This window comes from Chiloscyllium plagiosum, unplaced genomic scaffold, assembly GCF_037043375.1.
Source record: "Chiloscyllium plagiosum isolate Xiang-an unplaced genomic scaffold, Cpla_swu_hap1 HiC_scaffold_8, whole genome shotgun sequence".
In the NCBI taxonomy this organism is placed as follows: Eukaryota; Metazoa; Chordata; class Chondrichthyes; order Orectolobiformes; family Hemiscylliidae; genus Chiloscyllium; species Chiloscyllium plagiosum.
The window spans coordinates 100,124,902-100,148,264 of record NW_028270146.1 but is presented as its reverse complement, the minus strand read 5'-3'; the positions used below and the strand labels follow the sequence as shown (position 1 = coordinate 100,148,264).

The 23,363-nt window shown below is 40.3% G+C and overlaps 1 protein-coding gene across 1 annotated transcript in view; it reads left to right on the top strand.

Annotated features, from left to right (window-relative positions):
- The window catches only part of LOC122553870 (EH domain-containing protein 1-like), a 75,540-nt gene extending 56,402 nt beyond the window's left edge, over nt 1-19,138 (top strand). Inside the window, exon 6 of the mRNA XM_043698319.2 lies at nt 10,525-19,138. Within this exon, the coding sequence (XP_043554254.1) occupies nt 10,525-11,046 (522 nt within the window). The 3' untranslated portion in view covers nt 11,047-19,138. The remainder of the gene's footprint in view (nt 1-10,524) is intronic.
- Nucleotides 19,139-23,363: the final 4,225 nt, after the last annotated feature.

The following is a 23,363-nucleotide window of genomic DNA, read 5'->3' as shown; positions in this document are numbered from 1 at the left end:
ATCCGGGGGAACGTAACAAGAACTACTGTCAAAAACTGTGATCATCTGTGCCTTTCCTGTCAAAATGTTGACACTGTTCAAAGATTTCTAAAATGTTGAAATGTCCATGAACCTCACCACATATAATAGTTGGAGCAAAATTTGTATTGAACTGTAAGTTTTACAGTTAATTCTTGTTAACATTTAAAATGGGTGAAACAATATCTTTTTTAGTTATAAGAGTCATAGAGATGTACAGCACGGATACAGACCCTTCGGTCCAACTCATCCATGCTGACCAGTTATCCTAAACTAATCTCGTTCCATTTCCCAGCACTTGGCCCATATCCCTCTAACCCTTCCTATTTATGTACTCATCCAGATGCCTTTTAAATGTTGTAGTTGTAGTTGTACTAGCCTCCACCAATTCCTCTGAGAGCTCCCTCCATACATGCATCTGCCTGAAAAAGTTGCACCTTATGTCCTTTTTATATCTTTCCCCTCTCACCCCAAACCTATGTCTTCTAGCTCTGGACTCCCCACCTCAGGGAAAAATTTTTGTCTGTTTACCCTATCCATGCCCCACATGATTTTATAAATCTCGATAAGGTCACCCTTCAATCTTTGACATTCCAAGGGAAACAGCCCCCGCCTATTCAGCCTCTCCCTGTAGCTCAAACCCCCCCCCCCCCCCCCCCCCCCCCCCAACCCTGGCAACATGCTTGTAAATCTTTTCTGAATCCTTTCAAGTTTCACAACATCCTTCTGATAGGAAGGAGACCAGTATTGCACACACTATTGCAAAAGTGGCCTAATCCGTGTCCTGTACAGCCACAGCATGACCTCCTAACTCCGATACTCAATGCTCTGACCAATAAAGGAAAGCATACCAAACACCGCTTTTACTATCCTATCTACCTGCGACTCCACTTTCAAGGAGCTATGAACCTGCACTCCAAGGTCTCTGTTCAGCAACACTCCCGAGGACCTTACCATTAAGTATATAAGTCCTGCTGTGATTTGCCTTTCCAAAATACAGCATCTCACATTTATCTAAATTAAACTAGTTGATAATCTTAACATGCTGGAAATATCGACGTTTTCATTTTATGGCTTGGAGTTGTTTCCATGTTCCGTGTTTTGAATGTTTCAAGCAGCTGAACCTATCCAGGTTCTTCTGTTTTAGATTGCGTCATGTCATTAGTTGATGTCATTGGGCAGAAACTGAGAAATATTGATTCCTAATTGCGCAGAAATCCATGTTCCCAAAACCAAGGTTTAGATCAAAAGCTTTACATTTTGCAGTGCTTAATTTATCATGCACTCTTAAATTTGGAAAGGAAATTGGGAAAACAAAGAATCAACATGTTATGTTTGGAAGATGCTGACAGGGCAGTGCAGTTGTTTGAAAATAGTTCCTGATCCAGTCCCCAATGTAAACACAGTACAGTCAAGAATGGTCGAATACAATGGTAGTGGTTCTGCCCTCTTTAAAGGTCAAATATTGACGCATGTTGCTTGGCTGTGTGAGTTCCTTTGCACTTCCTCTTGTTTCTGGAGTTAAATGTTGATTATGTTGATTGCATTCACTATGTAATATCAGACATAAGATAGTAGTTAGCCATTCATGCCCTTCAAGTCTGTTGTACCATTCAATAAGATAAAGGCTGATCTTCCTCAGCTACATCCTACATTTCCTCTAGGCTGTGCACTTATGTAATTACTCCAAGATTCCTGCAATCTCTTTCTAGTGTATACTCTGTGAATGATCATTCACAACTTCTAAGGATTTGGTTTTCAAAATATTCACAGTCTCTCCTTCTCTCAGTCCAAAATGACTGACCCTTTATTCTGAGACGCAGAGCTGCCCTAAATCCCTAGTTGAAAAATTTCCATTCTGGTGAAACATCCTGCTAGCTGCTTATCCTGAAACTGTTGTACCTCAATAAAATAGCTGTCATTCTTCTGAAAACCCGAGGTGATGTAAATCTAGTCCACTCAGTCTCTCTCCATAAAACAATCCCCTCATCCTAGGGATTAACCTAATGTACCCTTGTCACATAGTCACCTTGACTATGACAAAGCTGAATCATTGTCATAGTCATAGAGATCTACAGCACAGAGAAAGGCCTTTCGATCCATCGCATCTGCGTTAGTAAAAACAACACCCAACTGTTCTAATCCTATTTTCCAGCATTTGACTCATAGCCTTGTATGCCTTAGCATCTCAAGTGGATACCTAAATATTACTTCAATGTTATGAGAGTTTCTGCCTCCACTATCTATACAGCTAGTGAGTTCCAGATGCAATAAGACATAGGAGCAGAAATTAGGTCTGCTGTGCCATTTAATTACTTTTGCGCTTTCTCCCCATAACCTTTGATCCCCTTGGCAATCAAGAACTTATGTATGTCTATTTTAAATATACTAAATGATCTGGCCTCCACAGCCTTCTGTGGCAATGAATTCCACACATTCCCCACTCTCTGGCTAAAGAAGTTTCTCCTCCTCTCCATTCTAAAGGATCTTCCCTTTTACTCTAAGGCTGTGCCCTCGCGTCCTTGTCTCTCCTGCCAATTGATACACCTTCCCAGCATACACTTTGTCCAGGCCATTCAGTATTCTGTAAATTTCAATCCAAACCCCCTCATCCTTCTAAACTCCATCGAGTATAGTCCCAGAGTCATCTCATGTTCCTCATACGTTAAGCCTTCCATTCCTGGAATCATTCTCATGAACCTCCTCTAAACCCACTCCAGGGGCGGTACATCTTTCCTGAGATCTGGGGCCCAAAATTGCTCTCGAGACTCTAAATGTCATCTGACCAGAGCCTTATAAATCATTCCTGCTTTTATATTCTTATCCTCTCAAGATGAATGACAACATTGTATTTGCCTTCCTAACTACTGAATCAACCTGCAAGTTTACTTCAAGAGAAACCTGGACTAGGGCTCCCAAGTCCCTTTGCACTTCAGATTTCTGAATTTTCTCCCCATTTAGAAAATAGTCCATGCATCACTTCTTCCGATCAAAGTGCATGACCTCACACTTTCTCATATCATATTTCATCTATCACCTTTTTACCCACTCTCCTAATCTGTCTAAATCTTTCTGTAGCTTCCCTGCCTCCTCAGTACTATCTGCCATCCATCTGTCTTTGTATCATCTACAAACTTAGCAAGAATATTCTCAGTTCCTTCATCCAGATTATTAATGTTTAAAGTGAAAGATTGTGGTCCCATCACTGAGTCTTGTGGAACACCACTAGTCACTGGCTTCCAACCTGAGAAGCAGCCTTTTATCCCCACTCTCTGCTTTCTGCCAAACAGCCAATCATCTATCCCTGCTACTACCTTGCCTCTAACACCATGGCCCTTATCTTACTCAGCAGCCTCTTATGCGGCACTTTATCAAAGGCATTCTGGAAATCCAGATAGATAATACCCAGTAACGTTTCTTGGTCTAACCTGCTCATTACCTCCTCAAAGAATTCTAACAGATTTGTCAGGCGTGACCTCCCCTTGGCAAAACCATGCTGACTTTGCCCTATTTTACTATGCACTTCCAAGTATTCAAAAATCTCATCCTTCACAATGGACTCCAAAATTTTACCAATGACTGAGGGTCAGGCTAATCGGCCTATAGTTTCCCGTTTTTTGCCTTACACTCTTCTTAAACATTAGCAATTTTCTAGTCCTCTGAGATCCTCCCTGACTCCAGTAATACCTGAACGATCACTATTAAGCCCCTCTGATCCCTGGTGCTTCCCAAAGTCCTATTTTTCTTCTTGTATACGCTTGTCTTATTGTCCTTGCTCAAGTGCATCACCTCTCATTTATCCAGACTGAATTCCATTTGCTACTGATCAGCCCATTTGACCAGCATTTCTGTATCATCTTATAATCTAAAGCTGTATTCCTCAGTAATTACCATCCCTCATTAATTTCTTGGAAAAAAGGACTGTGATCACCCTTCGCATGGAAGCAGTACATTAAGAAGAAAATGCTTACTTTTCAAGATCTATGGAATCAATAATTATTTTTAAGAAATTTGAAAACTAGCTTTAAGAATTTGTATCAGTTGTAAAGGAATCGATTGTAGTTTTATTCAATAATAAGGAATACTGGTTTACTTGGCCTGGAAGTAGTACTAACAGTAAGTAGGTTTAGGTCAGAAGCTATTTGGTCCTCAGACACACAGGAGAGCTGGAAGCAAAGGACCTGGAAAGTGATTAGTGCACTGACACAGATACAAAGAAGAAACAGAGCAGAAATAGCACAGAATTCTTGAGATGAGGAAGCAACTCACTCTTTGAAGCAGGCCAGTTTTTCTGTATGGCAGAAAGGGTGATGAGATCTTGAAAGCATTATGCAATCTGGTTAAAATGGCATTGGAGGGCTCTTGTGGTGTAGTGGTTGTGCCCTGCCTCTGAGTATGTTGATGAGAAAATATCTAAAATTGTCTCGAACATAGAAAGCTGTGTGATTAGCTCGGCAACACTAAACTGGTGGAGTGTTTTCACAGAAATGGCTGAACCACAAAGTGTGGTTATTTTGGTTGAGAACGAACTTGTGAAAGAAACACTATTGGTCCTGTCATAATGAGAGAGAGACAGAGCCAGAGTGCGATTGTACCTGTGAAACTCTAAGTTAAAATATCCTGTCAGGGAGGATTCCTGACCTACACTGCATGAATAAAGAACATTGTGCTATGGAGCTGTATAATGCCCATACATAGTCATAGAGATGTACAGTACGGAAACAGACTCTTCGGTCCAACTCATCCATGCTGACTAGATATCCAAAACTAATCTTGTCCTATTTAGATTGGATTAGATTAGATTAGATTCCCTATAGTGTGGAAACATGCCCTTCGGCCCAACAAGTCCAAACCGACCCTCCGAAAAGTAACTCACTCAGACCCATTTCCCTCTGACTAACACTCTGGGCAACTTAGCATGGCCAGTTCACCTGACCTGCACCTCTTTGGACTGTGGGAGGAAACCGGAGCACCTGGAGGAAACCCACTTGATCCATATCTCTCTCAACCCTTCCCATTCATATACAACACCAGATGCCTTTTAGATGTTATAGTTGTACCAGCCTCTACCACTTCCTGTGGCAGGTCACAGGAGGAGGAGAGGAAAGGTAAACATGTGTGCTGTGGAATCCCATTGAGCTAGCCAACCCTCACCCCTGACTGCACTGTTAGGTGCATATTGTTCATCAACCCTACCCCCCCCTCCCCAAATTGGTCATCCGCTCAGTTATTCACATAACTTCATTCGCTTCCCCAGTTGACCAAAGAGGAATAATTGACCAATGTTACCAAAGAGCAGTCTGTGAAGAGTATAGATCCCTGTAAAACACCAACTAACTATTTGGAGCATCTTGACCAAAGAGACAGTCACTTAGTAAAGTAGTTGAATTTTGTTTTGAGGAAGATTAAGGGTAGTGCAGTGGATGCTGTCTGCGTGGGTTTTCATCAGGCGTTTGTCAACTGCCCACACGCCAGACAGAGCATAAAAAAATTAAAACTCATGGGACATGGGTATGTAACAATGTGGGTCTATAGTTGGTTCAGAGATAGGAAATTAAGTGTAATGTTGGCAGATATGTTTGACTGGAAAGTGGTTCTAGTGATATTCCACAGGCCTCGATGCCATGCCCAAGAAAATACAAATGGCTCTCCTCAATCTGTTCTCATTCCCTCCTCCCTGCACCTTACTCTTATCCTGGCCCTCTTTGGCACAACTGTAAACTGTCAGCCTGCTCCCACTCTATGGTGGCCTGTCTTACCCCACTACCCACTCTGTGGCCTACTCAACAATCAACCCAACTTGACATGCATTTTCCCCCTCTAGTACTAAGGATGTAGTAGCAGGGCATTCAGAAAATCAGAATATAATTGATCAAAGTCAGCATGTTGTTTAATAAATTTATCTGAGTTATTTGAGGATGTAACAACACCAGAAATAAGAGCAGGAGTAGACTATGATGTCTGTTTGAGCCTATGCTGCAATCCAGTATGATTGTCTGCAACTTCACTTTTCCATTCACTCCCCAAATCCACTAAAGCCCAGTCTATTTGACTTTAAATATATTCGCTAATGGAGTTGGAGATTCCAAATTGCACTCTGAGTGAAGTCATTTCACCTCAACTCAAATCCCTAAGCTGCCACTGTGCCCTGTGTTTAGAAATCCCTGACCAGCAAAGATTTCTCAGCATTTGTCCCATTAAACCCTATTATAATTTTGTATATTACTAAGTGATTCTTCCACAGAATATAGGCCCAGTTTGTTCAGCCTCTCGTTCCCTGTGTATGAATGTTCATGCCATTTATATCAAGTGTCAGCAAAAATCACATTTTGAACACACTCCCTGCAAACTAAAAGAAAATACTTGTGTTGTAACTTTTTTGAATAAGCCAAGAGTCTGGGGAGCTTATTGTTCTCTGTTGCTTTATCCATGGCAATACCTTGATTGCTTGTTTGGCACCCCACCTACAACTTCCAACATTTTCATCCTTCACCAGTGATGCACAGAACCAGCAGTATGTACCGATATATCTAAGTAACTATAGGCCAATTAGATTAGATTAACATTTGTTGTTGGGAAAATGTTAGTCTATTAGGAAGGGCATAATAGCAGAGCATTTAAAAACCCCTAATACAATCAAGCAGAGTCAGCATAGCTTCATGAATAAGGGACCATGCCTGACAAATTTAAACCAGTTCTGTGAGAAAGTAACAGGCAGAGTAGATAAAGGAAAACCAGATGATATGATAGGTTTGGATTTCCATAGGACACTTGATAAGGTGCCATATACAAGGCTGCTTAATAACTTAAGTGCTCATTATGTTAGGGGTGGTATATTAATATGCTTAGAGAATTGGCTAACTAATAGAGTTGAGATAAAGTGGGTACCTTCAGGATGGGAATTTGTAATGAGTGGTCTAACCAGTGCCTTGTATAATTTTGGTAAGATTTTATACTATTTCATACTCCCTTTTCAATTAAAGGTCAACATTCCATTTACCTTCCTTATTACCTGGATAGGTAGAGTAGATTGAATGTGTACTCTTTGAAGTTTAGGAAACTGAGAGAAGACCTTATTCAAGTAGTTCCTCTATAACACAGTGATTGATTGCTTTCTTGTGCAATCCCGTGTTATAGAAAAATTGCTCTTTAGAAATGGCGTTTAAAGTGTTAGTGATGTAATCGTGTTTAAGCCAACACGTGTTTTAAAAGTTTGTGCTTTCGAAACAGTGTCCCAATTTGTCAATCTCATTATAGCGAATTTGCGCTAATGAAGTGTGCATTATAGCAGAATGACCTGTACAAGATTTTTATTGGGCTTGACGTGGTAAATGCGGCAAGGCTGTTTCCCCTGTGCAAGTGTCTAGGACTAGACTGCATAATCTCAATGTACGGAGTTGCCCAATTAAGGTGAGAATGAGGAAGAATTTCTTTTCACAATCAATGGTAAACTGTGGAATTGTTCAGAGGGCTGTTGAGGCTGGGTCATTAAGTATGTTGAAGGCTGAGATAAACAGATTTTTAATCAGCAAGGGAATCTAAGGTTATGAGTGAAGTTGCAGATTATCAGTTTACGAGAACGAGGGTAGGTCTGATCAAGGACAGTAGTGGGAGACTGTGTATTGAGTTGGAAGAGATAGGAGAGGTCTTGAATGAGTACTTTTCTTCAGTATTTACGAATGAGAGGGACCGTATTGTTGAAGAGGAGAGTGTGAAACGGACTGGTAAGCTAGAGGAGATACTTGTTAGGAAGGAAGATGTGTTGGATATTTTGAACAACTTGAGGATAGACAAGTCCCCCGGGCCTGATGGGATATATCCTAGGATTATGTGGGAAGCAAGAGAGGAAATTGCAGAGCCATTGACAATGATCTTTTCATCTTCACTGTCAACGGGGGTGGTACCAGGGGACTGGAGAGTGGCGAATGTTGTGCCCCTGTTCAAAAAAGGGAATAGGGATAACCCTGGGAATTACAGGCCAGTTAGTCTTACTTCGGTGGTAGGCAAAGTAATGGAAAGGGTACTGAGGGATAGGATTTATGAGTATCTGGAAAGGCACTGCTTGATTAGGGACAGCCAGCACGGATTTGTGAAGGGTAGGTCTTGCCTTACAAGTCTTATTGAATTCTTTGAGGAGGTGACCAATCATGTGGATGAGGGTAGAGCAGTGGATGTAGTATACATGGATTTTAGTAAGGCATTTGATAAGGTTCCCCATGGTAGGCTTATGCGGAAAGTCAGGAGGCATGGGATAGAGGGAAATTTGGCCAATTGGATAGAAAACTGGCTAACCGGTCGAAGTCAGAGAGTGGTGGTAGATGGTAAATATTCAGCCTGGAGCCCAGTTACAAGTGGAGTTCCGCAGGGATCAGTTCTGGGTCCTCTGCTGTTCGTAATTTTTATTAATGACTTGGATGAGGGAGTCGAAGGGTGGGTCAGTAAATTTGCAGATGATACGAAGATTGGTGGAGTTGTGGATAGTGAGGAGGGCTGTTGTCGGCTGCAAAGGGACTTAGATATGATGCAGAGCTGGGCTGAGGAGTGGCAGATGGAGTTCAACCCTGCCAAGTGTGAGGTTGTCCATTTTGGAAAGACAAATAAGAATGCGGAATACAGGGTTAACGATAGGGTTCTTAGTGAGGTGGAGGAACAGAGGGATCTTGGGGTCTATGTTCATAGATCTTTGAAAGTTGCCACTCAGGTGGATAGAGCTTGTAAGAAGGTCTATGTTGTATTAGCGTTCATTAGCAGAGGGATTGAATTCGAGTCGTGAAGTGATGTTGCAACTGTACAGGACTTTGGTTAGGCCACATTTGGAGTACTGTGTACAGTTCTGGTCGCCTCACTTTAGGAAAGATGTGGAAGCTTTGGAGAGGGTGCAGAGAAGATTTACCAGGATGTTGCCTGGAATGGAGAATAGGTCGTACGAGGATAGGTTGAGAATGCTAGGCCTTTTCTCGTTGGAACGGCGAAGGATGAGGGGTGACTTTATAGAGATTTATAAGATGATCAGAGGAATAGATAGAGTAGACAGTCAGAAACTTTTTCCCCCGGGTACAACAGAGTGTTACAAGGGGACATAAATTTAAGGTGAAGGGTGGAAGGTATAGGGGAGATGTCAGGGGTGGGTTCTTTACCCAGAGAGTGGTGGGGGCATGGAATGCGCTGCCTGTGGGAGTGGTAGAGTCAGAATCTTTGGTGACCTTTTAAGCGGCAATTGGATAGGTACATGGATGGGTGCTTAAGCTAGGACAAATGTTCGGCACAACATCATGGGCCGAAGGGCCTGTTCTGTGCTGTATTGTTCTATGTTCTATCAGATCAACCATAATCTTATTGAATGGCGTGGCAGACTCGATAGGCTGAATGGACTACTTCAATTTCCGCATCTTCTGGTCTTGTGGTGCTATCTACAGAGTTCCCTGCAGAAACTTCCCAAAGCTTCTCTAACAGCATCTTCCAAACTGTGAAAAAGGACAGATTAGGAGATACATGGAAACTTTGTCATTAACAAGCTTCTCTTCAAGCCCCCCACAATCCTGACTTAGAATAAATTCACTGTTCCTTCCTTGGTGTACCAAAATTCCTTCATTCCTAGCAGCCTGCACTATAAGGATTGAAACAGCTAGAAAAAGGCAGCTCACCACAAACTCCCAGAGCAATTAGGGATGGAAATGCAGGTCCAGCCAGCGATGCACGTCCATGAATTAGTTACAAAGAAACAAAGTCAACTTTTTTTTCCAGCAGTAGAAGTCATTGTGACCATTTGAAACCAATAGCTTTTGCATTTAATGTGGTGAGAGCAAGGTTAGATGCTTCAGGATGTCTCTATTTTCAGCAAGATTCAATTCTGTACTACTGAATAAATGTTGAGGAAAGATCGCAAGTCTGACCAATATGTTGACTTTATGGCAAAAGTGTATGACTTCTATCTATTTGTGTTTCCAAAAGTGAAACTGGAGTCCTGAAAATGTTTTAGAAGTGCATTTTAGATTAGATATTTCATTGGTTCCTTCCTCAAATTTCTACCATTGTGGGAGTTCCAGTGGGTATAATTCTATACTGGAGATGCCAATGTATTATCTGAGAGAACAGTGTAAAGGTGTAAACCTGGTCAGAAAACTCTCACCCATATAAGTCCAAGAAGTTGTATATATGTATAATACATTAGATGTCCACCACCAACAGGCTATTTGGCCCAGTTAATTCATTCTGGCATTCATGTTTTCCATCTCTCCTCATCCACACTGATCAGCTCCTGTTCCTCTTTCTCTTTTTTTTAAAATTTTCTTTTTTAAAAACAGTTAAAAGTGACTCCTTAGAACCACAATCATCAAAACTATCCAGTGCTTTACTGAGTAGATGATGCTTGGAGAAATGCACGGTCGTAAGTGGGCATCAAGTTCTGTAGTACATTGACCAGAGAATGAAAAGACTGGCATTTGGGCCTGATGTGATTTTTGCTGCTGTTTGATGTTTAACTTTTTTCCCTTTTTGCTTCGGCAGGAGATGCTGCTGTCCTGTGACTTCAGCAAGTTTCATACCCTGAAACCCAAAATGCTGGAGTCTGTGGATGAAATGTTGGCCAACCACATCGCTGACTTGATGAACCTGATCCGACAAGAAGAGGCGAGCAAGCCAGCACAGGCTGTGACTGGCGGCGCGTTTGATGGCAACATGAACGGACCCTTTAACGAAGGGTATGGTGAAGGTGCTGGAGCGGGCATAGATGAAAGTGAGTGGATTGTGGCAAGGGAGAAGTCAAAGTATGATGAAATTTTCTACATGCTCTCACCAATTAATGGCAAAATCAGCGGGAACAATGCAAAGAAAGAAATGGTGAAGTCTAAATTGCCAAACACTGTGTTGGGGAAGATCTGGAAACTGGCTGACTACGATCGGGATGGAATGCTGGACGATGAAGAATTCGCTCTGGCCTGTCACCTGATTAAGATAAAGCTCGAAGGATATGATTTGCCTGGTGAATTGCCAGGGCACCTCATACCTCCATCCCAGAGAAAGAACTGAATCAATTTAACATTTTAAAGTAGAGACAAATTGATGGATGGATGGCAGAAGAGCCCATCCATTAATTCTGGGGGAGGATGGTAAAGTAGATTTGAGTATACAAGATCTATTTTCTATACAATATAAATCTAAGATAGCCACTTAACTGTATTTGCTAAATCACATTCTGGTGCATAATAACTGAAAGATATAAAATATTAATGGGTCTCCCTGCAGTTTCTGATACTTCCCCAGAGTGCGACCCAGTGCTGTTGCTGAAACGTCTGACTAATATGACTGAGCAGTTCTCCATAAACTCCATGTTTTTGCACTGTCCTAACTGGATGCGGATGTGCAGAGACCTTTCCACTCCTCCCCTCATATCTGCCCCTCCATCAGCTTGTTTTCTGGGTGGCTGAGCAGTCTTGATCTGGTACATGAGAGCAAGGTGTGAGAGCTTTCTGCTCCTAAACAGGCTGTGAGCACCCTGATGGTAACTGTACACTGCCCTGTCAGTTCATTGTTTGTCAAAGCCTTCACTCCTTATGTAAAGCATTTCATGCCCATGATCTGGCAGCTGACTACAGGTAGGGAAAACACTCAGTGGAAACTTGGGAGTGTGTCACTTCACTACTTCAAGCCAGTCCCTTAGGCTTGAACCTTTTGGGCATGTGATCACTGCAGTTCTAGGTGAGACCATTAACAAGTGCTAAACTTGTAGCTGCTGTCAAGAGATAAAGGTGGCATCAGCATAAAATGCAGAAGGAGTTATTTATTAACTTATCTTTTAAAATTTTATATTTTAAACAAATATTCTGCTGACCAAATTTTTTTTCTCTCCTGGCCTCCGATATTTTGTTTGGCAGAGACACAGTTAAGAGTTAGGGAGAGGAAAGTTTCATGCATGGTCAGTCATTGAGGCATTGGCTTCAACTAGTGAGTAGCAAAAATACAACCAGAGGGAGGGCAAGCCTTGAATCCTTGTGTTCTGTGCTGCAGTGTGACATTGTGAACTGTGAAATGGAAAGTTAACTTCACAGGACTGAAGGGCCTGAATTCTCTTGAACTGAGTCAGAAATAAGCATTCCAAATCATGGTGGTTCAGTTCAGAGTCTTGACCAGAACAAAATGGGCAGACCAAACATCGTCTTGTATAAGTCGCACAAAAGTAGATGCGCTGCTTGCACAATAAAGCCTTCTCTTGCTTTCCTTGTTGCAGTGCCTCATGCTGACCTGCTTTGGAGATTGATCTTGTGTTGGAAATCCTGTGCTGTAGCACAGGCTCCTTGTAGTAGCAATAGTATTATTCACCACCTTAAACAACAGCCACAATCTGCATTTATCATGTTGTGGAGGTGCCAGTGTTAGACTGGAGTGGACAAAGTCAGAAGTCACATGACACCAGGTTGTAGTCCTACAGATTTATTTTAAATCACAAGCTTTTGGATCAGTCCTCCATCACGTGTGAAGGAGCAGTGATCCAAAAATTTGTGATTTCAAATAAACCCGCTGGACTATAACCTGGTATTGTGATTTTTAAGGTGTAGGTGCAATATCTTACACTAGGATGAAATTGCCAGTGGAGTTATATAAGGATATATTTGCTTCCAAGACACCTCCCTGCACTTTTAAAACTGAGGTAATGTTATCAGAGCCATAAGAGATGTTGATAATTGTTCAGCAGCATCTGATGCTGTGGGTTTATTGAAAATTAGTTTGATCTGAGAGGTTGCCCATGCACTCATTCTTCTCTCAGTTATGCAGACATAAGAACTTTTATTCTTATTCAATCAGGTTCAATCATTATTAGAGTTGCTTGAGTCTTGTTCAATTGGGGAAAAGAGCCATTGGGAACATGGCAGGTATTTGTGAAACTGCATTGTTATTTGAAACGTCGAGAGACAAAATCAGGCATCAGCTGGCATGAAAGAAACTCAGTTCAAATAATGAAAAGTTACGCTGAAGTGTTGGCATAGTTGACATTTTGTCAAAGGTCAGAAGAATTACCCTGTGTGCAGAATGTGTGCATGCCTGTCCTTTTAGCATTCTTCCTAACTCTGCATCATTTTGCACATTTAAATAACATGTACAAATGAAGTGTAACTTTCTTGATCTTCTGTAATTTCTTAACAGGGTGAAGTTCTGAAAATCGTAATCTGAAAGCTGATGAGATGATATTGGTTAATGCATCGTATTGCAAGTCACTTTACAGCCAGAGCTTTTAGGAAAGGTTCCATTTTTAAACTCAGCTGCTTCAGTGCAATAGAGGGACACACCTGATTTAGGTCAGTTCCATTTAGTGCTGATGCCACAGATGAGCCTTGTTTTATCTTGCCCTGTTTATGAAGTGCTGATAATTAAGCATATTTCTATTTACTCAGCCCATTGAGAGAGTTTCAGGGAAATATTAAATGTGACAACTGAACTTGGGGGTGCTGTGAATACTTCAGTGATGAAATGTTGGAAGGTGCCACTCCAAACTTGTTTGCAATTCTTTATAGCAATGGTGCCAATGAGCTTTTATTGAGGAATGACAATATCATAACAAGAGATCCTAGGTGTGTAATGATAGTGTCTGGTCCTGGGAGATGGGTCCTGGATATGGCTGCAGACAGTATCTTTAGCCTGTTAAAAATGATCTCGCACAACACTGTTGAGCAACACACTGTCCACTTACCTAGTAATAGTACGTAACTCCCAAAGTAGTTGTTAGTGCATAGAGTCATACAGCTGCTGAAACAAATGCTTTGGTTCAAACTGTCCATGCTGACCATGTTCCCAAACTAAACCAGTCTCACCTACCTACATTTGGCCCATATCCCTCCAAACTTTTCCTGTTCATGAACTTATCCAAATATCTTTTAAATGTTATAACTTAACTGTGTCCACTACTTTCGCTGACAATTCTTTCCACACACAATCCACTCTGTGTATAAATGTTGTCCCTCATGTCCTCCTTGAATCATTCTCCTCTCTTTCAAAATATGCCCCCCATTCTAGGAAAAAGACCTTTGTCATTCACCTCATCTATGTCCCTTATGCTTCTTAAAACCTCAATAAAGTCACCCCTCCTCCTCCTCCTCCTCCTCCTATGCTCCAGTGGAAAAAAAAGTCACATTCTTTCCAGTCTATTTTTATATCTCAAACCTTCCATTGCTGGCAAGATCCTGGTAAATCTTTTCTGAACCCTCTCCAGCTTACTAATATACCTCTTATAACAGGGTGGCCAGAACAGCGCACAGCACTCCAGAAGAGGCCTCATCAACATCATGCATGACATCAACATAACATTCAACTCCTATATTCAAAGGTCTGAGCAAGTGCGCTAAGTGCCTTCTTAACCACCCTGTCTACCTGTGATGCAAATTTCAAAGAATTATGTACCTGAATCCCTAGGTGTCTGTTTTCGATAACACTACCTAGGGACCTACCATTAATTGTATAAGCCCTGTCCTTGTTTGTATTGCCAAAATACAATACCTCACATTTATCTAAATTAAACACTATCTGCCACTCCTCAGCCTATTAACCCTCGCAATTCGAATTTTATTGACGGGTAGTTTTGGTTATTTCTATCTGATAAATGTGAAGAATTTAAAGTTAAGTATATTTGCTCAATTATGACAATTTTTCTTTTTTGAAGTGAGTATGTTTATTTTAAGGCTGATCCACTGGCTGCACCTCTTGACATTAGCCCGCCTGTATGTTACAGCAGCATGTTGCAGTCCTTTCGATGGCTTGGAACAAATACCATTGCTTCGCGTAAATCTCTCAAACAAATATAGCCTCCTATCCGTTTTTGCTGTCCTGTGTAATTCTGTTTGTATCACTGGATTTCAAGTATGTATAATCCTGTTGTACAGTTTTCCTGCCTATCTAAGCCGTTTTCAAATGACAGGCTCTGACAGCTCAGAGCTCAAAGCTACCCATTTCCTAAACTTCGAACATGCAGAGAACTTGTTTCTCAAGAACAGAATAAAGCACATAGCTGCTGCCATCTAGAGGCAATATAATGATTGTAATATTGTCTCAGTTGAGTGGAAATGTCTTTTGCCTGCTTGCTGGCAGACTTGTCCTGGGAACAAGCATTCTAAAACAGTAGTCTTTCAATTCACTGTCTACTTGTGAATCCACAGTGTAGATCCTCAAATAGCTGCCATTGAAGCTACTTGATTAATCTTTGTTAGTAGAAATAGATCTCATGAATGCAAACCTTTTCGTGTATAATATATGCAGAAATTAATTGTGAGGAATAACAGGAGACTGCAATGAATTTACAGCCTAGCTCTCCCTTTCGACTGGAAGAAAAGTCTTAAATGGAATCTAGTAATGAATCCTGTCTGAGAATCCAGAGTTCTGGCACCTTGATAATTCCTGATGTTTTACAGGCAAGTGAAAATTGAAAAAGCTGCATGTTGACACTGTTCAAATTATTTCAGTTTCTCTCTGCGGGATGAGAGATTGTTCACCTCTGCACCTAAATTTGGATATGATTACTTAGTTCAAATGGGAATTACTATTATGAAAAATTGTTATAAAAGCTGGAATTCCAAATAAGAGTAAAAATTGGCAATGCTTGGCAGGTCTGATAGCAAATGTAGTTAGAGAAAAATGGGGTTAACATTTCAGATTGATGACCTTTCATCAGAACTGGGAAAGCGAGAAATGTGATAGGTTATCAACAAAGGGTGGCGTGTGAGAATAAACAGAATTGAGGAACTTCAGCCTTCAGTATTGCTTATATGAAAGGCAACATTTTGCGATTGTCCCAATGAGTGCAAAATACAAAACTTTGACAAAAAGTGTCTTTTTTTTTGTTTCAGCAGTACTTGTTCTGTGCTACCAAACAACTATTTGAACTTCAGGCTGTTGTTCCTCAGAGTCAAAGGTTTCAGATTTGCAGTCTTTTACTGGAACTCTGGTCACAGACCTGAAACGTTAACTCTGTTTCTCGCTCCACAGATGCTGTCAACTTGTTTTTTTTATTTTATATGTTGATCTGGATATTTATTCCCCCAGTGAATGGAATGTCTCTATTCTGCAAAGAAGCTGGCATCTTGACACTGCAGCTCATTGCTGAACCACATTGCTTGAATGTTTGTAATATTCCATACGAAGCAATGAATCAGAAACTGTTACAATGTGCAAGTTAGAGAGGTTGGTGGTGTGGGCGCTGTGTGAATGCTAGTTGTGAGTTTTCAAGTGAAGAATGAGCCTTCTGATGGGTGGCTCATTGAATTTTTCACTGTTACTGACCTTGGACAGCAACCAAATCTGCCACCTAACTGAGAATTAAACAAAACCCCCTCTAACCGTCTGATGGTCTCAGTTGAGAAGTACCAAATATCAAAAATATATTTACGACAGATGTGGTTGACTAGAGGCTGGACCTCATTGACTCTGACATTAACTTAATTTTTATCAATAAACTGTTGTCAGAATGTCGGTCACAAACTGAAAGGGGGAATAAATATTGAAGATAATGGAAACAATAAACAAAACACATACATATTTGTAAAATAAAAGTATTGAGATCCTGTGAGGGTTACAAGCAAAAGTAAATGGTTCACATCCATCGAAGTAACCTTATTTCAAGCATGAGTGCTGCATCCTGTTACAGCTAAACCTCTTGGATAATGAAATAATATTTATATCAGCCTTTTCGCCCCTCAAGTGGATGCATAATCCTCTGACAGATTACTTGCATGACTTGTATTTCACCTTAATTTAGTTATTTTATCATTTACGGTTACTAATAGAGATGTCAGGTGTTTCATCCATCAACACATCTCTGAATTTCCCCTCTCGTTGATCATGAGGGAAAAGGATAGTGCTTTCTGTGAAATGAAATTTAAAGGGATGTATTAGTAACAGTTATAAGGTTCTTTTTATAGTCCAATGAGCATTGAAACTAAACGCTGAAGTTTGAAAATTGCTTTAATAAGAGGATTGTTAATGTGACAGTTACACTGAACACAGCTAATGATGAAATTCCTTTGTATCCAAGCTGAGATCTGTTAAAGCTTGTTTTGCTGTTGCATTTGATGTTTAACTGCAACTACCTACAGTGTTTTCAGTAACCCAGCAATACATCCTCCTGTATTTTCTGCATAGCCTGCGTTCCCCTCTTTTTGATGTCCAGTTGGCTGTGCGACTCTGTTTTCTGTTCAGCTACAGGTCTGTCTTTTTTTGGGATGGTTGTTCACCAGGCTTTCAGTTTGAGATGTTGGTGAACTAACTTTCGGATGCTGTTAATTCAAGTAAGTTTTCCTACTCTAAGGCTTGAAAATATTGAGCTATCTTTATTGTTGATCCTTGGCACTGTGCTCCTGTTCTTAATGACTGGGGAAGAGGTGAGGGGAATGGTGGGGGGGTGTCCTCTTATTCAGTGGCACTCTGATGCCTGAGGGACACAGCTTTGGTTAAGGAGGTTGAATTTCACCCACCTTGCTCTTGCTGCTGAGACCATGCTCCCATCACTCGCTGGGGTCCCTCTTCAATCGGAGACCTAGGATGGATGGCATACCAGCAGCAGCCACTGGCATTCCAGTTATTAAGTGCTGAAGAGCTTTTGCTGGGTAGGACATGCAAGCGCTGGGTCCTAAATCCAAGGGAGGAGGCTGGTGAAGTAGCTGAGGGACACAGTATGAGATGGCTGTTTCCAAAAAGAGCTGGTGTGGTGTTTTAAGACCCGCCGGTCAACAGCTGAGACCCTGCCTTCTCCCTTCCTGTCACAAGGATCTGTCACTGTCAGACTGTGCTTTACAACTAAATTTTTCTGTTTGTTTAGCATTTATGTGATTTTTCATATAAATGGTGGAGTATGAAAAATTCATGTTTGTTGTGAGAACCTTGCATATTGTATCAATTGTACCAATCACACTTAATACTTTAAAGAAATTGACTCATTTCATATGCCTCCCATCTACTTTAATTGTACTTTTGAAATCTTGTTTCAAAAAAGCAATGAGCAGAAAAGAGGTGGACTACAGAGCTGCCAAATTTTATCTCCCACTGCTTGGGCTCTGTGCCACTGTCACAACTACACACCATCCTTGAGGAGAACTTTCAGCAAATATGAATGATGAGGGTGTGATGAGCACTACGTTGCCCTGCTCAGACTCTAACCGAGTGGTTTACACTAGATAGGTATTTTTGTATGCTGGAGGAAGCCGCTCAGGTGATATGCTGTAGGTTAGTGAGCATCGTACTTCTATCAGCTTCTGGGGGATTGCAGTGAATTGAAACCATTCCAGGTGTACTGGACAAGTTTGTGTTGTGCACGTCCAGCACAGATAGGTTGATCCTGTCCCTCTTACCTGAGAGATTTGCAGCCTGTTACAGAGCAGCATCAGCAGAAGACGCAGCCAAAATAAAAAAAGATTGATCTCTTGTCATTATCTATGTTGGCAAGCTGAACAGATTCATTACATAGGGAAAGGGAAAGAAGATGACTGACAAATCCACTGTTGTTGTATTCTTACTGTTTAAACTTACAAAATGAAGTACTGCTACAGAGGTTTTTCCAAAGTGCCTTCTGAAAATGTAAGAGACATGCCAATATATATTTTTTGTTTGTGACAGACCAGTGGATTTTATTGCAAATGAGGGACTTTGATCAGCTGTCAAACCTGTTCTGTTTCTGCAGTTTTCTTTCTGGGGCTGTTAACTTGTCAATGTATTTAGTATTACACTGTATATTTTTGGACAAAACTGTAGCTCGGCACATTGACGTGAGAATATACTGTTCAAAAGTATTCCTTAGGACTGTTTCTGATGGATTGTTACTGCATGTACCAACCTTGGAAAAGTCACAAACTTAACTGGCTTATCTCAGATGTGCCCAAGTATTAGGCAACTCTGGATAGTTTATGAATGTAACTTCAAAGTGATACTAGAAATGTATTTAAAAACCTGCTTCTGCTTTATATACAACTCTTAAACTTGAATCCTGGACCGAGACTTTAAACATGGCTTATCTATTTTTTTCTTTCAATTATTCCTATATTTGAGCAGATAGAATGATGTTACAGTTTTAAAATTGTTAGATTTGCAACTTCACTGTAAAATTGCATTAGAAAATTCTCTGAATAAAATAAAATTTTAATTTCTAGCTTAGTGTGACTTTCTTTGAATTGTTGTGATTACATTCTTGTGTCACCTCTATGCATGCATAATCTTTGAGGTGGGAAAGTGAATGATCAGGGAAAATGGACACTGTGGAGAGATTAAGCATCTTGCCCTGTGGCTTTGTAACGCATCTAAGTGCAGTTCAATAGGAAAATTTCAATAGCTCATTTATATTCTGCTTGGCATCTCCATTGTACCAGGTAACACCACTTCAAGCTTGTTAATTGTGTAGTCAAAATGCAGCCAACATGTGGGTGTTGGCTGTGGTGAAGCTGAGAGTCTGGCTTATCATGAGTGGGATTCTCTTGGTTCATATGAGTGCTGTCCTCCTGAGCAGAGCTGAGATTTCCCCCAGTGGAATTCTACAGACCTTGGAAGTCTACATCAAACCTGGAACTGTTTCCTGAGGTCCAAAGATCACCTTGGTTAATTTATCTCATTATATTGACCAAACTGTGACATTTGATCTTATGCAGCCTCGGGAATGATGCTTACCTGAGAGTTGAAAATTCCTGTTTGGATTAAATGAGGGTTTTGCTGAGAGGTATGAAGCTGTATGAAGAACTGAGATTATGGAAAAAGATGCAATAATCATCAGGTGTTTGGTGCTTCCTGTATTTCTTAGATTGTGCAGCTTTATGCACCACCTTCCCCAGTTGTGGCAATGCAAACTCTAACAAGGGGCAAAAAAGAAGCAAAGACAGTTGTGGACAATTTTTGAGGAAAAAAATCAGGAAGCCAGTGTTCACATAAGGAATCTCCAGAATAACATAGGAGAAAATAATTCAATGCAGAGTGCCTTTATTCCAAATTTATCCTGGAAACCCTCTGAGAAAGTGTACCAAACTAATGGAAAGAATAAATTTGTGTTTGCACAATTTCTTTCAAAATCTCAGGATGCCCCAAAATACTTTATCGTGAATGAAGAGCTTCTGAAGTGCAGTCACTTTCATAAAGTAGAAAGTAGAAGAGCCAATTTACATACAGTGTAATCTGTTACAGTGAGGGAGTAATTGGAGAATGTTTTGTTTTGCTTTGCTTGTTTCCTCACAGTAAACACTTCAATAAGCATTAATCGAGAAAAAGAATAGGTACAATGGGCACTCATTCCTTAGAGGATGAGACCGGTGATTTTAATAATGAGAATCTAGGAAATGGAAGAAGATTTTTAAAATCATCTTAATAACAGAAGACACAAGAAGTAAACCAAGCATATTTAAGGTTAAGAGGCAAAAGGGAGAGATGAACTTAATGCAAACATAGCCATTAGAAAACATCCTATAAGACTTGAGCTTGACAACTTGTGTGGACCTAATGGCCTGCACCCTAGGGTCGTAAGGAAGTACAATTACAGACAGTGAATACATTACTGTAATCTACCAACATTCCTTAGATACTGGAAAGGTTCTAATAGATTTGAAAAGTGCAAAAGTGACACCACTGTTCAAGAAAAGAGAGAGATGGAACATATGTCATTGGGAAAATGCTAGAATCCATGGTTAAATAGCATTTAGAATATTACAATATAATCAGCAGAGTCACATTTATACGGATTTTATTTGGAAATACATAGTGGTGGGGGTGGGGGGGGGGAAAGGAAATGCTGGTTTGAACTACTTTGTTGAGAATCGACCAGTTTTATTTTGTTGTAACTTGACGCAAAAGATGGAACAGCATGGTGTTCTTTTTGTGGCACTGGATTTGATACTTTGTACTGGCAATTGATGTCTTTGGGGGGAAAAAAAAGTAACTACCCAGCAAAAGAGTTTAGATTGGTTTAAAGTAACAATTTGGCACTGAACTGAGAGAGAGAAAACAATTTAGATACAGATCTGTAAAAAGCCTGCAGTAAGTGAAATCACTGTCTCTTTAATTGGAAAATAAATAACACTTAAAGACTTTGCAAAGGGAAACTTCTAAATCAGGCTAAAGACCTGGGTCAATTGATCGGCTACTGACTGAGAACACCAAACGTCAAAAAAAGAGAATTGAGAGATAAGCTACTTAATTCTACCCACTTTGGCTTAGATTTTGATCCACAGATATTTTCTGCCTATATTTTCCAACCATAAGGTTCCTAAAAAGAGTGTTATGACCACCTGCCCATCCTTTGAATGAATTTATATGTGTTGGATTTAAAGGACAGAATTATTTAAGTTTGCATTAGTAATTACTAACTTGTTTTTAGAATGTGAGAGGGCAATTTTATAAATGTTTTTGTTTTATTGTTCATTGATGGAACCTGGTGTGTCCTTTATCTTGGACAGTGCTCACAGCCAGGCATTGACTGTCTTAGAAATTAAATTTCACACTTTACTGTTAGAGTAGTGGGGCTTGACTTCCAGCACACCAATTCCACTCTGGTCATGATAACATGGTATACTGAAAGTGTATAATTTTGGTCTGTCACTTAAGGAAAAATATGCTTGTGTTGAAAACAATTCAGAGAATGTTTGTTTGTTTGGTTAATTCCTGCGATGAAGCTTTTTTTATTGTTGAAAGATTGAGAGTGTTGGGTCTATACTTACGAGGGTTTAGGAGATTAAAAAGCGAACTTATTGAAACAAATTTCTGAGGGGGCTTGACAAGGTAGAAGCTGAGGGGATATTTTATTTGTGGGGTAATCTAAAACTAGGACTGAAAAGTTTAAAAAAATAAGGTGCCCCTTGTTTAAAAAGTAGATAAGGAGGAATTTCATCCCTCAGTGTATCTAAAGTTTAGAATTCCCTATCACATGGATCAATACAGGTTGGGTCACTGAATTAATTCATTGTTGAGTGAAATGGATTTTTGATTAACAAGGAATTAAAGGTTATGGATGGTCAGACAGGAATGTAGATTTGAGACTGCAATTGGATTAGCCATGATGTTATTGAATGGCAGAACAGGGTTGAAAAACTGAATAGTTTACTCCCATTCCTGTTTCATATGTTCTTGTTCCTCAGCTTAAGTGACTAAAACTTGGTTATTGATCAGGACAGCAGCAAAATTCTCCCCTACTCATGTTTAAAACCACATCTAGGGATTTTTTTTTTACACCCACCTAGTGGGTAGACTGTTTAATTGATCATCTGAGGAAAGTGCATCAAAGTGTCAGCCTTGATTTTGTATTCAGCTCTTTAGAAGTGGACTTGATCCCATGTTCCTCTGACTCCGAGAATCCTACCAGGATGTAACATTCATCATAGTATGAAATGATTCTGCCCAAAGCAATTTCACATACTCACTTTGCACTTGTTGGATTTAGACCCAAATACCAAAGTGCAGTGTGGTCATCCATTATGTACTACCTGCCTTTTCTACCTATCGCTTGTACTTTAAATTACTTTCCCAGTTTGTTGCCTGATAACTTGCTACATCATCTGTTAGTCACCAAAATCTGTCATCTTTAGGAGAGCTGAGAAATGATTATGATAAAATCAACCTTTGCCTTCTGGAGTATAATCTGAGCACTTTATTGCCCATTAGAGCCAAGCTATTCTCAGCCTTATCTACACATAAGGAATTTTTATAAGTTCTCATGATTCCTGGCATTCATCAACCTTTTGATCATAGGAGAGTTTCCTTGTTGGGCGTGGAGAGCATTTAGTTGGCATGTGATTCCTTAGTTTTGACCTGGGAAAATATGACAGAGTTAGAGTTGTACAGTATAGAAACAGATCCTTTAGTCCAACTCGTCCATGCTGATCAGATATCCTAAATTAATCTAGACCTATTTGGCAGAGCGGTAATAGCATAAATTCTGCTATGTGTGCCTGTCTGCTTCCCTCCACTTCACCTGATGAAGGTGCAGCGTTCCAAAAGCTTGTGATTTCAAATAAGTCTGTTGGACTATAACCTGGTGCCTTGTGACTTCTGATTTTGTCCATCAGAGTCCAACACTGCCACCTCCACATCATGGCTTTTAAATGTGTAATTACCTTGAAAGTCCAGGGAAACAACAGCTTTAAATCAAACTTTCACAGATAAAATGCACACATCAATCAGTCTCACTCATAAGTTGCTATACTACCAAACAGACTGGAGTGAATTATACAGAAACATACTGCCCATTGTTTTTGAGCTGGATTTTTTAATCCCACTTTGCTGTCTGTTTTTGATTTCTTCCCTTCCAATATATGTCAAACTCTATTTAAGAAGTTATAGTTAACCTTTGGGTCCTATTGGTCAGAATTTATCGGGTCAGGTGGAAATGAGCTGTGATTGCA